This window comes from Mustelus asterias, chromosome 27, assembly GCF_964213995.1.
Source record: "Mustelus asterias chromosome 27, sMusAst1.hap1.1, whole genome shotgun sequence".
Classification (NCBI taxonomy): domain Eukaryota; kingdom Metazoa; phylum Chordata; class Chondrichthyes; order Carcharhiniformes; family Triakidae; genus Mustelus; species Mustelus asterias.
Genome location: NC_135827.1, coordinates 32,262,035 through 32,276,763, shown reverse-complemented (window position 1 = coordinate 32,276,763; position 14,729 = coordinate 32,262,035). Strand labels below are relative to the sequence as shown.

At 44.9% G+C, this 14,729-nt stretch overlaps 1 protein-coding gene across 1 annotated transcript in view; it reads left to right on the top strand.

The window, feature by feature from the left end:
* nfkbid (nuclear factor of kappa light polypeptide gene enhancer in B-cells inhibitor, delta) overlaps positions 1-8,685 on the top strand; it is a 159,083-nt gene extending 150,398 nt beyond the window's left edge. The window contains exons 13-14 of the mRNA XM_078199151.1: positions 5,747-5,911; positions 8,557-8,685. Coding sequence (XP_078055277.1) covers positions 5,747-5,911; positions 8,557-8,622 — 231 coding nt within the window. The 3' untranslated portion in view covers positions 8,623-8,685. The remainder of the gene's footprint in view (positions 1-5,746; positions 5,912-8,556) is intronic.
* Positions 8,686-14,729: the final 6,044 nt, after the last annotated feature.

Genomic DNA, 14,729 nt, shown 5'->3' with positions numbered 1-14,729 from the left:
CCACCATGCCTGCATATCTGCAATAGCTACCCATCGGAGTAATTCTTCCACCTATTTGCTGGTTCCATGGAAAGCTTGTTCTCACAGGAAATACAGTTGTTTCAATAACAGAATGGGGGCAGTGTGAAGCGTGTTTGTGTATCGTGTTGGCTGATTATGGATAAACTGGTTCATTTTTGGAACATGTATATGCAAGAAAGTATAAACATGAAACTCCAGCAACACGGGGTCCCAGAAAAAGAACAGAGAGATGAAGGGTGTGTACGATCAGCCTGTGGGGACGGGTTCCATTAAAGATTGGCACTAATCTAGAATGTTAAAGGAGTGGTAATCAGATCTGTACAAATAGAACTATCTATTGACTGGAACAAATCCAGTGTACTTGAAACCAGTAACAGGATCTGTGGAGAAAGGCTCATTATGGATTGGAATGCATCAGTTTACTATCAAAACATTTGAGTTGTTGACATTAATGTGCAGTATTACATGGTACTCTTCGTCAATGCATCCTTAAAATGGAACAAGTCTGATCTGATTAACGCCAATTTAATGATGATCTTAATGAGTGAATGTGTAACCTTGGGTACCGTCTAATCCAAAATTTAGCACAACGGGAGATTTATGGGAATAGGGTTATGTTTGGAATTCTCTTCCTCAAATGATGCTGGAAGCTGGTTCAATTGTTAGGTTAAAGTCTGAGATAGACACATTTGTATTGAGCACGGGTACCAAGGGCTTAGGGCAGGAACATGGAGCTAGGCCACAGATCAGCCATGATCGTATTGAGTGGGCTCGAGGGGTTGAATGGCCTACTCCTCTTCCTATGTTCCTATTTTCTCTTGCCTGAATCTAGGCTTCCCAGCTATTTTTATAAGTGGGACTGCTTATCTGGGCCAAGTGGAGGGCTGCTTTGTGCAATGCATTGACTTAGGGACTGAGTTGAAACTGCCCCATGTTCATTTTACTCCAGGGGCAATGGGGTCGGCTTTCAACCTGCTGCCATGAAACCTGGCATGGAAGATCCACCACCCCCGATAAAGGCATCAGGTTCAGTGCAAAACCTTTTTGTTTATGCCCATTTTGAAATCAAAGTAGTGTCAGTTTCCTTTTGAACTCCATCAGCAAGACATTTTATTTTATCTGAGGGAAGAACAAAAGATTTTGCATTGATATCGTCTCTTTCATGATCTCAGGACATCCTAAACCAATTTATAACCAAAGAGGTGTTCTTGAAGCAGAAACAGAAAATGCTGGAAAAACTCAGCAGGCCTGGCAGCATCTGTGGAGAGAGAAACAGAGTTCAGAAGAAGATTGGAAATGTTAGGGCAAATTTTACCGTCCCGCCCATCATGGGAATTGGAGCGGGCGAGGGGCAGACCATGGAAAGGTCTGTTGACCTCAGGCGGGGTTTTCTGATTTCAGGAGAGTGAGGCCAAAAAATCCCACCTGTTAACTCTGTTTCTCTATCCACAGATGCTGCCAGACCTGCTGAGTTTTTCCAGCATTTTCTGTTTTTGTTTCAGATTTCTCTCCTTTCCTTCTCTATGAACGGTATGCTTTGTCTGTATAGCACGCAAGAAACAATACTTTTCACTGTATACCAATACATGACAATAATAAATCAAATCAAATCAAAAAACCTTTTAGGACTGAGGCGAGGAGAAATTTCTTCACCCAGAGAGTGGAGAATGTGGGGAATTCAGGACCACAGAAAGTAGTTGAGGCCAAAATGTGTGATTTCAAGAAGAAATTAGATATAGCTCTTGGGGCTGAAGTGATCAAGGAATGTGGGGTGAAGGTGGGATCAGGATATTGAATTTGATTAGCTATGATCAAACTGAATGGTGGAACAGGCTTGAAGGGCCGAATGGCCTACTCCTGCTTCTAGTTTCTATGTTGCTATGACTCATTTTCTGTTTTTAATGATGTTAGATGAGCAATAGGAATGGGCAATAAAACTGGCCAGCCAACGATGCCATATCCCATGAATGAATGAAGAAAAGTTGAAGGATTCATATAGGCCAGACACAAAGAAGAACTCCCCAACTCTTCTTCTAAGTAATACCATAGAATCTTTTTGCATCCATCCAAGAGGGCAGGTGGAGTTGTGCCCTTATTTGAAAGACAGAACATTTTACAGTCCAGTACTCCCTGGGCACTGCTGGCTTAGACTTTGTGTTCAAGCCTCTCAAACTGGATTTGAATCCACAAACTTCCATCTCCAGTAGCACAAGTTTTACACACTGAGCCACAGTTGTGATCCATCGGACTAACTTAATGGCATGTGCTCCAAAGTTACTTACGATTATATTAAAGGAAATTTCAGAAATCTTCAATAACCTCCACAGTGAATGGATGATCTTGGAGATTTAAAAGAAGCATTGATCTAATAAACAGAAAGAATCATGCAGGGATTAAAGTCAGGTTTTGGGCAGGTCTAGGTCCTCTACACAATTCCATATGATTTATTCTTGTCTGGGCAATGCCCGCAGTCTGAGGAACTGGTCAACAGTTCCTTAGTTCCTCAGGTAGCTTATTCATAATTTTGTTCATACAGGGGCTGGAACTTGCTGTGTAATGGCACTCAGCAAATACCCTCTGCTAAAGACAGAAATTACGCTACGTCCAAATTTTCTTGTTCCATGGATTCCTGTGCCCAAATATATTTCAGCTCATTGGGGTGGCACGGTAGTACTGCTGTCTCACAGCGCCAGGGACCCGGGTTCATTTCCAGCCTTGGGCCACTGTCTGTGCAGAGTTTGCACATTCTCCCCGTGTCTGCATTGGTTTCATCCGGGTGCTCTGGTTTCCTCCCACACTCCAAAGATGTGCGAGTTAGGTTGATTGGCCATGCTAAATTGCCCCTTAGTGTCAGGGGGATTTGCGGGTTAAATACATGGGGTTACGGGGTGGGATTGGTGTCAGTGTTTGCTGGATGGGCCAAATGGCCTCCTTCTGCGTTGCAGGGATTCTATGACAGCTACGTACCTCACAGCGCCAGGGACCTAGGTTCGATTCCCGGCTTGGGTCACTTTCTGTGTGGAGTCTGCACATTCTCTCCGTGTCTGCGTGGGTTTCCTCCGGGTACTCCGGTTTCCTCCCACAGTTCATAGACATGCTGGTTAGGTGCATTGGCCATGCAAAAATTCTCCCTCAGTGTATCCAAACAGATGCCGGAGTGTGGCGACTAGGGGATTTTCACAGTAACTGCATTGCAGTGTTAATGTAACCCTACTTGTGACTGATAAATAAACTTTAATAAAGCACTCAGGCTAAATAGCAGTACTGGAAGAATTCAAGTTGGCTTAAGCAGGTGTCAAATTATATGAAGAATCATAACAGCAACAGGAAACAATGTCATTTTTTGAGTGTTTTATATTGAACATTTAAAAGAGTTTTTTGTTTAACAAACTCTCACTGAGCTCTGGATTTTACCTCCTGATTCATTAATGCATTTTTATGGCATCAGTATCAGTCAGGTCAAAAATTGCAAAGCTTTCCCGACTGCATGTTTGACAACATGTGTGTATCATGTGTGAATTACAGACAGCTCGAAACTTTAACATCGAAAGCCACATGCAGTTTCAAGTTGCTACCTGTGCTCCGAATTAAGGTGCTACTGAGAAATTTCTATTCCAGATACTCAAGGTCGATGATAAGTTAGATATAAAGTATTGGCTGGAAGTGTAAATTGAGTTATTACATCAGTAGTAATCATAGAATCCGTACGGTGGAGAAGAAGGCCATTCAGCCCATCCAGCATACACCGACTCCTCGACAGAGCACCTTTATCGAGGCCCACCTCTGCCCTACACCCATAACCCCGAATATTGAACCCACTAATCCTCCCAACCTACACATCTTTGGACACTAATGGACAATTTTACCATGGCTAATCCACCGAACATACACACCTTTGGATGCTACAGGGCAATTTAACATAGCCAATCCACCCGCACAACATTGGAGATGAGAATGATAACCAGTTCCAGTCATTTTTTTTCTTGTAGGAGCATTGTTGGCTAAGATGATAGACCAACATGTCACTACAGGTTATTATAAACTGGCATAAATCCTGGAGCAGATAAGAAACCCACACACACAAAAAGTCACCTTGTTGTCTTCTCCATCATATTTCCATGCATTTCTCTGGCATGAAACCTGATTACTTCCTCCGAGTCAACTTCCATTTTACTTTGCCCTTATTGGAAAAGAACCATCTACTACTTGGCATTGTCTACAGTAGCATAGCTGGGATTAAAACCAAGTGTGAATCCCTTGCTCCACCATCCCTGTACTCACACTAAATCGGACCTACACCTCCCTAGAAAGATGAACGGGATAGTTCCTATTGATGATTCTGGGCGTGATTGCACAAGATTTATTTCTTAATCTTAAAAAGATTCTGATTTACAAATGCTTATCGGTAGATCTATCTCTAGCCTGGAGTATATGGCAGGTGAGGAATGATATGAATGTTTAATCTGACATGACTTTATCTGCCATTTATTGCAAACATGTTATTACCTCAATTAAAATACCAGGACAAGTAATTTCATGTGAGTGCATTAAGCATGTTTATACTGATATTGAACAGAGTAATTACGGGGCATCTGTTTTTAAATATCTGGAAGTTAAAGCTGAGACAACTCATGGTTAAGGCTACCTTTTAATTATTTTTAATCATTTGTGGGACATGGGCGTCACTGGTTGGCCAGTATTTATTGCCCATCCCTAGTTGCCCTTGAAACTGAGTGGCTTGCAAGGCCATTCCAGAGAACAGTTGAGAGTCAACCACATTGTTGTGGCTCTAGAGTCATATGTAGGCCAGACCAGGTAAGACGGCAGATTTCCTTCCCTAAAGGACATTAGTGAACCAGATGGGTTTTTCCGACAATGGTTTCATGGTCATCAGTAGATTCTTAATTCCACTTATTTTTTTTATTATTGAATTCAAATTCCACCATCTGCTGTGGTGGGATTCAAACCCGGGTCTCCAGAACATTAGTTGAGTTTCTGGATTAATAGTCTAGCGATAATACCACTAGGCCATCGCCTAGTATAAAAAGGGATGGAATGGGATTGGTTGCCCAATAATCACCGTCCTTCAGTTTTCTTTAGCATGGGGGGGGGAATTTTGGAGAGATCAGTACTAATAAGCTGCGAATCTGATATCTCTCTCTCCTTTGTACCATCACCAGAAGTTACAATCAACCACCTTGTTTTAAGGGGTCATACTTAATTTTATGGTTCCTGTTGTTTGAGGGGAAGGAGCGTGATCATAGAAGTGCTCATAGAATCCCGACAGCACAGAAGAAGGCCATTCGGCCCATCAAGTCTGTACCAACCACAATCTCACCCAGGCCCTATTCCCGTAACCCCACACATCCACTCTGCTAATCCCCCTGACACTAGGGTCAATTTAGCACGGCCAATCCACCTATCCCGCACATCTTTGGACTGTGGGAGGAAACCGGAGCACCCAGAGGAAACCCACGCAGACGCGGGGAGAACGTGTAGACTCCGCACATGCACAGTGGCCCGAGGCCGGAATCGAACCCGGGTCCCTGGCGCTGTGAGGCAGCAGTGCTAACCACTGTGCCGCCCAGTGCCGGCCCCGTTTTCAACCGGGAGGTTGTAAAGAAAAGGGCAAAATGGCTTAAAAAGGCAGGGAAATTGTGGTGAGGAAGAAGGAGGTGCAAACGTTGGGATCTCAACAAATGTTTTAATTCCCACTTTCCACCAGGCTCACGGTAACACAGCTTTGCACATGGCCGCTGGTCTGCAAAATGAGAGGAATCAGGAGAGAATAATTAAACTGCTTTTATATCATGGAGCAGACCCCAGCATTCGGAACCTGGAAAACGACCAACCCATTCATCTGGTGCAACCGGGGGAACAAGGAGACCGGGTGAGATAGAACTCAAGTGTGATTGGTCTCTTTGTTGGTTTCTTTTAAAGAATATTCTTCCATTCCTTGCAATGATCACTGCTGTTCTACGTCACATCCTAAGTTCAGTTAAGTCTATTTATTAGTCACGAGTAGGCTTACATTCATACTGCAAGTTACTGTGAAAATCCCCTGGTCCCCACACTCCTGTTCACGTACACTGAGGGAGAATTTAGCATGGCCAATGCACCTAACCTGCACGTCTTTCAGACTGTGGGAGGAAACCGGAGGAAACCCACACAGACACAGGGAGAACGTGAAAACTCCACACAGGCACCCAATTCGGGAATCGAACCTGAGTCCCTGGCGCTGTGAGGCAGCAGTGCTAACCACTGTGCCAACCGTGCCGTACCAGGGTAACCCCCCCCCCACTTCAAAATGGTACCATGGGAGCCTTCCATGGAATCCCCCCCAGTGCAGAAGGTGATTCGGCCCATCAAGTCTGCACCAACAACAATCCCACCCAGGCCCTATCCCCATAATGCCACGTATTTACCCTGCTAATCTTTCGGACACTAAAGGACAATTTAGCACGGCCAATCCACCTAACCCGCACATCTTTGGACTGTGGGAGGAAACCGGAGCACCCGGACACGCAGACACAGGGAGAACGTGCAGAATCGAATCGGGTCCTCTGGTGTTGTGAGGCAGCAGTGCTAACCACTGTGCCACCGTAACACTTCGATCCTTGAGTGAGTGCTTTCCAGTGCAGCAAGTAATGAGGCACCGAGCTGCGCATTCCACTACAGCTTTGGCAGGAGAGCCAGAGGAAACCAAATTCTCCAACCTCGCACACCCCCGCCATAACTGCCAGCGAGGACAGAGAATTTGGCGCTCAGACAAATCTCTATTCGCGGCAGCGGGACTGGAGAATCGTGGACGAGGTTGGAGAATTCCAGCCATTCTTGTTGATTCTTGGTGAGGAATTTGCTTCTGATATCTGTGTATTGTCAGCACACCGTGCCACTTTGTGTGTGTGTGTCACAAATTACTTTGGCAATGTAAGAGTGCATATTTGGAAAGGTTGCTCCCTTAACTTTGCAAGCAATCTCTCGGAGGGAGTGATGTCTTGTGCCATGCGTGCTGTTCCCCAGCTGTTACACCGCGAGTGGAATTCAGCAATTGCAAACTGGTCACGTGTTACGCACCCAAGACGGCCCTCAATGAAAGGACAAGTAAGGCAGAGTCTATAAACCAATGATTAATCTACTGTTGGACCTTCTGCATCCCCAGTGATGTTGAATTTCACCCCGAGGTGTTCCAACGTGAGTGCCATTGCTCCCAGTAAGCAGAAACTGTCGTCTTCATTTATCTCCCCCCAACCACACCCCCCTCCCATCCAACTCCATAGTTAGGGCAAGATTGAATTCACCTTATCTCTGCAGCCTCTGTCCTGGCAGCCTGCACAACTGTTTTGACGCTGGGTTAGCCTTCCACAGCAAAAGAGGGGCATTGCCCTCCCCCGCCATCTCACATAGCAGGTCCAAATCTTTCTTGGCAAGTGAATGCGGTTGCCCAGCATTTCCACAGCCGCACATTTCCTGAAGGTCCACCTCCAGGATTCTGGAAACAACGGCAATCACTCTCTGGCACAGCATCAAAATTATTCTTCCACCCCATAAATGCATCATCATTTCCCAGCAAACGTTTTAAATACGGTGGCCTTGCTAGACTTCCAGCAGCCCATCCTGCTGCTCACTAGGCTAGCACGATGGCGCAGTTGTTAGCACTGCTGCCTCACAGTATCAGGGACCTGGATTCAATTACTGGCTTGGGTCACTGTCTGCATGGAGTTTGCACATTCTCCCCGTGCCTGTGTGGGTTTCCTCCAGGCACTCCGGTTTCTCCAACAGTCCAAAGATGTGCAGGTTAGGTGGATTGCCCATGCTAAATTATCCCTTCGTGTCAGGGGGAAAAGCTAGGGTAAATGCATGGGGTTATGGGGATAGGGCCTGGGTGGGATTGTGGTCGGTGCAGACTTGATGGGCCAAATGGCCTCCTTCTGCACTATAGGATTCTATGATTCTATGTGCAGGCATCCATTAAACCAATAAAGGCAAATTCACCTTACAAAATGCAAGGAGCTGGCTGGCCTCCTTGATGACAGCACAGATCAGGATCACACGGCTGGTCTAGACAGCCTTTTGCTATCATAGAATAATAGAATCCCTACAGTACACAAGGAGGCCATTTGGCCTATCAAACCTACACCGACCACAATCCCACCCAGGCCCTATTCCCGTAACCGCACATATTTACCCTGTTAATCCCCCTGGCACTAAGGGAAATTTAGCATGGCCAGTCAACCTAACCCACATATCCTTGGGCTGTGGGAGGAAACCAGAGCACCCGACGGAAACCCAAGCACACACGAGGAGAATGTCTGTGTGGAGTCTGCACAATGACCCAAGGCCGGAATCGAACCCGGGCCCCTGGTGCTGTGAGGCAGCAGTGCTAACCACGGTGCCACCGGGCACCCCTATCCTCCCTACATTGATGGCAGTGGTGCACTGGAATATTGATTTGCTTGTTATTTTTTAAAACACTGTAAAGTTTAATTTCATCTGTGATTTTGAGCTTTTTGTGACAGCTTCATCTTCTTATAGGTCCGGTATCTCCTGAAGAAAGGAAGAGCTGGCTCGGGGTCAAACCTTCGAAATGCTACACTTTAGGGATGTAGCCCCAACCTGGACTTGGCTCAGTCCCGCCACCCTCACTCCTGCGGAATGAACATGTACCTTATATTAGGAATATTTTAACATGCACTGATGTGGAAATTCTCAGATTTAGCGACCAATGTACTTTAACACATCAGTGTCCCATCCAACAAAGCACTGGAACAATTTAACTTTACCCTCAAACATAAGTGCAAGTTTATCCCTGATGTCATGAAACTCATAATTCCAGAGAAAGATAGAATTTGCATTTAGATAGCCCCATTACAATCTCAGGGTGTCACAAAGTTCTTTGGAGCCAATGAAATACTTCTAATTCAGTTGATAGGGTGGGAATAGCAGAGTTCAGTGAACCACTGCAACGAATGATTATGTTCAATTATTAAATTTTACCCAAATGTCCAAAGGAAAAGCAACATTTAACGCCCAGTGTATACCTGCCCAGTCAGTGTTGGTCATTGAGAATTCATCCCATTGTTGGGAGCGAAGGGAAAAGGAATCAAAGGCGACATGAGGAGAAGCTTTTTAACGCAGCAAGTGGTTAGAATCTGGGTTGCGCTGCCTATCCAGGGAGGACACTGTTTCAATCCTAGCTCTCATTTGCACGTCCACTTCCCTTCCAAAAAGCAGAAAAATCAGGACCACCAGGAAGGAATGGGCAGTGGGAATAGTTAGGTTCCTCTTGCTGAGAGCTGCCATGGACAGAATGGCCTCCTATGTTCTCACCATTCTACGCTGGATTCAGTTTCAGGAATCCTAAAACGCCGTGGCTAAGGAATTTCACTGATTGCTGAATTGTCGTTCAATGCTCCATTAATATTGTTGAATGATTAAGTTTGGGTAGGGGCTCACCAAGAAAAGTGTTGCAATTCCTTGTCAGCACACGTTCAGCAGCAGCAGCTTACAGAACCTTCATCAATGGCCAGAGTGTTCCGAATTCCGTGTGTACAAATGTGTTACCCAGACAACTAAATACTTTGCTACAGGTACAGCAGTTACTGCGCATAAAGTGCTTTTAATGAACAAATATTACATGCATTTTGTATGGCATTCCAAAGTGTGATCTTTAACTGGTCCATTTAAAATGGGTCAAAATGGCCATGCTTTGTTAAAATGATTGACAGAGAAATGTCATATGAATTTTGTCCGCCAGTAGGGCCACCATTAGCTACATTCCCAACAACAATATTGATGAGAGTTAAGAGAGGCTGGACTGACTTTTCTTCAAGGACATTTCTGAGGGAGGAGAGTTCAAACCGCAAAGTTGCAAAGTTGACTTTATCCTACCGATTAACATTTTGAATTGGAAGTGCAGGCTTCCTACAAAAAGAAAAGGATTATTTTACAGCTTTCTACTTATACTCAGGTTTTCAGTTTGTCTACATTATTTGTGTTATTTATATATTAGCCTATGTTATCATCAGCTTAGAATATTGCCATGTTGTCTCTCTTAAGGCAATAACTCATTGCTCTGAGGGAACAACCCTTATCGACATCTAAATCTGTGATTTTCTGATGGTGTGGATAAGATAGAAGTAGGATGTTTCTTTATCATTTCTATGAAATGAACAGTTGATTGCCATGCAATCTAATGTATCTATTTGTATTTTTGTAATCTGTATCAGTGTGGCTGAGCTGTTTCACTTGTCTGCATTTCGCTTTACGTTACCCAAGCATCGCCACAATTGGTGTGCTTTATTATTCGATACAATAGCATAATGGTAAATGATACATCACCTTTTGAATTGTATGCAGTGATACCACTTGGTTTATTCAAATGGATTACAGTCGAATGCCCCATTTATAACAATGCAACACTGTACAGAAGTTGAAAGACATTCCCCTACATTCAATCAGCATTTCTTTCATCTCCCTCCCTTGTTTCGTGGATTATGTATGATTAACTTGTGTTTAATTTCAACTGGATTGAGTATCCCTTATTTCACAAGTACCCCTGACAATAGATTTGAGAGAGAGCGCGGAAAGGACATTTTAAAATGGGCCAACTGCTCGAAATAAGATATAACTACTCGAAAATAATTGTCTGACTGGCACTTGAAGATGTTGCTGTAATCCTCAATGTGGTGAGATAAACTCTTGTGCTGAGATAATTTCTCCGACCTCACCGTGCCGTCAGTAGCCAGTACCAGAGAATAGCATGCACTCCTAAAAATCCGTCTTGCACACGGTGCCAAATAGTTCACAAATCTCCCACCCCTTCCTAATGACACAAACCGCATCGTGCCCAGAAAGGGCATGAGTCAGATTAACGTATGTAATGTAACAGTTAACTATTCATAGCCCATTCAAAGCCCAGTACATGGAATTCACTCAGCCTTTAGGCATGGCATGATAATGGTGAGAATTACTATTGACCTCCACGTACAGAGACCTGGTGTGATAGTCACACCGGGAGAGGTGGAGTGGGAGTGGGGGGGGGGCTCGAAGGCCACTGAAGCCCTCGGGTGGTCAGGGGCATTGTCAAGCAGTGCCCATTGAGCAGTGTCCACCCGGCAGGGCTCAACTGGCACACCAGCAGTGTCCGGCAGTGCCAACTGGGCACCGCCACTGTGCCTGGAGCAGTGCTGAAGGGGTGGGGCCTGAGTGGGGAGAGAGATGTGGTCTGACAGCAGAAGGGGTTCACACAGGGATGGATCATGAAGGTGGTCTTGTTTGGGGTGGGGGGGGCGCAAGTTGGGGGTCGGGTCGGGGGACTCATTGGGAGGGCACTGATGCCAGAGACCCATGTTGGGGAGGGGGTGAGGGGAACATGCTGCCGAGGGGGAGGGGCGGGCGTCCCAATATCTGTGGGGTATGGGAGGGGGTCTCCCTGTGCAATCTAAGATTGGGGCATTCTTGTGAAATGGCACCCGAGTGCTCAGAATCTGGGTTCACCAGCGGGGTTAAGCCCCGCTACCCCCAGTGCTGGTGTGAAACTCCCAACTCTTCCAGAAAAGTGACTGTGTGTGGAAGGATTGTGGTGCGGAGGGCACCCGAGAGACCGGCACGGCACTGACCACTCCTGCCATTATGAGACTTAGAAATTTTTGGGGAGAATTCCACCCTCGGTCTAATTGGGCACTAAGTAACTCTCTCTGAGGGGCACATTTTTCTACACTCATTCACTATCTGTTATATTAAGCACATGTTCACAATTTCACTACAAATAACAAACAAATATTACCATCCATCTAAACTGATAACCTTCATCAGACAGACAATGAGGATGGCTCGTGTGTCACATTGACATGGTAACGGGTGCAACTCTGAACTTAGTACAGAGTTGCATATTACAGAGTAAAGGGAGCTTTGTCCTTGCCTTTAACTCTGGCTATACCTGACCTGGGAAAACTGGATGCTGACACTTGATCCCAGAATTATACATGGGGTGAGGGCGAGATTCTCCAGGCTCTCAGCCGCATATTTACTGGTGGGAGGTGGCGGTTGTTTGCTGGCGGCGGGATTCTCTAGTTCTTCCTGCAGTCAATGGCAGTGGGATGAAACAGCAAGCCAGCAAAAAACCCGCGGCTGGGAGCCTGGAGAATTTCGCCCCACGTGTATCACAACCGGAAAATTCTGGCCGTGATTATTATCCAGCCACAACAATCCTTTGCCTTTACGATCAGAAGATTCACCAAAAACCCTATAGCTTTTGCCATTTACGGATATTTTACAGTAGCGAATGTCTCTTTACTCTGTCCTTTACCTAGGATTGCTCCAACAACATTTGCTACCTTTGTTTTTATGAATATGTTGAACATGATATTATCAATCGAATGTGGCACTGTTTGATCTGACTTTCTGCGATGCTTTATGTATTTATTGCTGTTAAGATTATTTCTATCAGAAAAAAAAGCTGTAATATTTTGGGGGAAATTAATTTCATTATTCTTTGTTTTAGAATGTCATTTTATTGTGAATGCACAATGTCACATTTTGCTGGTTTAACTGGCTTTCCTATGTGTATGCATATTGATAACAGTGCATAATAAATCAGAGCATACAAAAAGTTTTATGTGTACTGTCTCGTACTGTTGCATTTTAATTGATCTGTATTTTTCCTGGACTTCAGAGGTGATTTAATAGAGGTTTATAAGATGATAAGGGGGATAGATAGAGTGGACGTTCAGAGACTATTTCCTCGGGTGAATGTAGCTGTTACTAGGGGGCACAACTATAAGGTTCATGGTGGGAGATATAGGAGGGATGTCCGAGGTAGGTTCTTTACTCAGAGAGTGGTTGGGGTGTGGCATGGACTGCCTGCTGTGATAGTGGAGTCAGACACTTTGGGAAATTTCAAGCGGTTATTGGATAGGCACATGGAGCACACCAGAATGATAGGGAGTGGGATAGCTTGATCTTGGTTTCGGACAAAGCTCGGCACAACATTGAGGGCCGAAGGGCCTGTGCTGTGCTGTACTGTTCTACTGTTCTACTGTTCAAATTATATTATAAACCAGCTTAGATATACTGCCAGAAATAAGCTCCAAGCTCAATGCTAGTGTGTCACATTGACATTGTAACGGGTGCAATTCTGAAATTAGTACAGAGTTGCATATTGAAGAGTAAAGGGAGTTTTGTTCTACCGTTAACCCTGGCTATACCTGACCTGGGAACACTGGATGCTGATACTCGATCCCAGAATTATACATCTGTGGCAAAGTTCTCCAGGCTCCCAGCCGTGTTTCCCGTCAGTGGGAGATGGTGTGTTGTTTGCTAGTGGCGGGATTCTCTGGTCCCGCCACTGTCAATGGGAATTCCCATTTGCATGGTCCGCTCCCACCTTCTACGATTCCCGTGGCAGACAGGATGGGAAAATTCCACCCATTGTGTTTCCCCCAAAGTATTGCCTTCCAGAATATGTAATAACTGCAACCAAGGAAATGGGCCGTACTTAGCCAACTATTAAGGAGAGTGGTCTCTGATGTGTCACCATCTAATTCCTCCTTGTCTGGGTAGATTATAGATTGAGGACAGTGTCCAGTCCTGCACACCAAGGTATGAGGAGAGCATTCAAATGCCAGTATAATAAAAGGCATGGCACTGAACCCGAATGTCAGCGGACTGCTCTGAGTTATACAAAAGTTGCAGCTCACCCGAGATCTCAGGCACAATAGAGTCATAGAGGTTTACAGCATGGAAACAGGCCCTTCAGCCCAATTTGTCCATGCCGCCTTTTTTCTTAAAACCCCTAAGCTAGTCCCAGTTGCACGCATTTGGCCCATATCCCTCGATACCCATCTTACCCATGTAACTGTCTAAACACTTTTTAAAAGACAAAATTGTACCCGCCTCTACTACTACCTCTGGCAGCTTGTTCCAGACTTTTAAAAAATATTTTAAATGGGTAAAAATTAGTTTGTACCATAGGTCCTCCAATGTTCCCATAGTGAACACTTTTTTAAAAAGTGGTCAATAAATAGAAATCTATCTGGCAGTACAAGACCACCCACTAGATATAGCAGTAACAATTTTCTTCTTCACATGATTTACTACTGTAACTCATTTGTACAAAAGACTTGAGCTGTCATTCTGCAAAAAAAGACTCCAGTTCCTCACTACCCAAGGTAACTGTAACATGTTCTTCATGTCTAAATATAGGTTTGCCTCTTGAAGTTAACAAAAGTGCATTCAAAAATGCACCTATTGAGGAAAAACTGAAAGATTGAAACTGTCACCTTTAACCCCCGCCATGAACTCAGCGCCCTTCCTATCAAATCCACTCCCATCCTCTGCCACTGTCTCAGACTTTTTACAAACCTTGGTATCCAAGTCAACCCCAAGCTGAGCATTTGACCCCAGACCCTCTCTGTCACAAAGACCACCTACATTCAAGCTGATTATAAGAGGTAAAAGACAGTAATGGAACATAACTCACAAAGACCTTTTCACTATCCATGAAGAGACTGATAGAATTTTCAGAATGTTACATATATTAGGGCGGCACGGTGGCACAGTGGTTAGCACTGCTGCCTCACAGCGCCAGGGATCCGGGTTCAATTATAGCATTGGGTCACTGTCTGCGGGAGTTTGCATGTTCTCCCCGTGACTGCGTGGGTTTCCTCCGGGTGCTCCAGTTTCCTCCCACACTCCAAAGTTGTGCA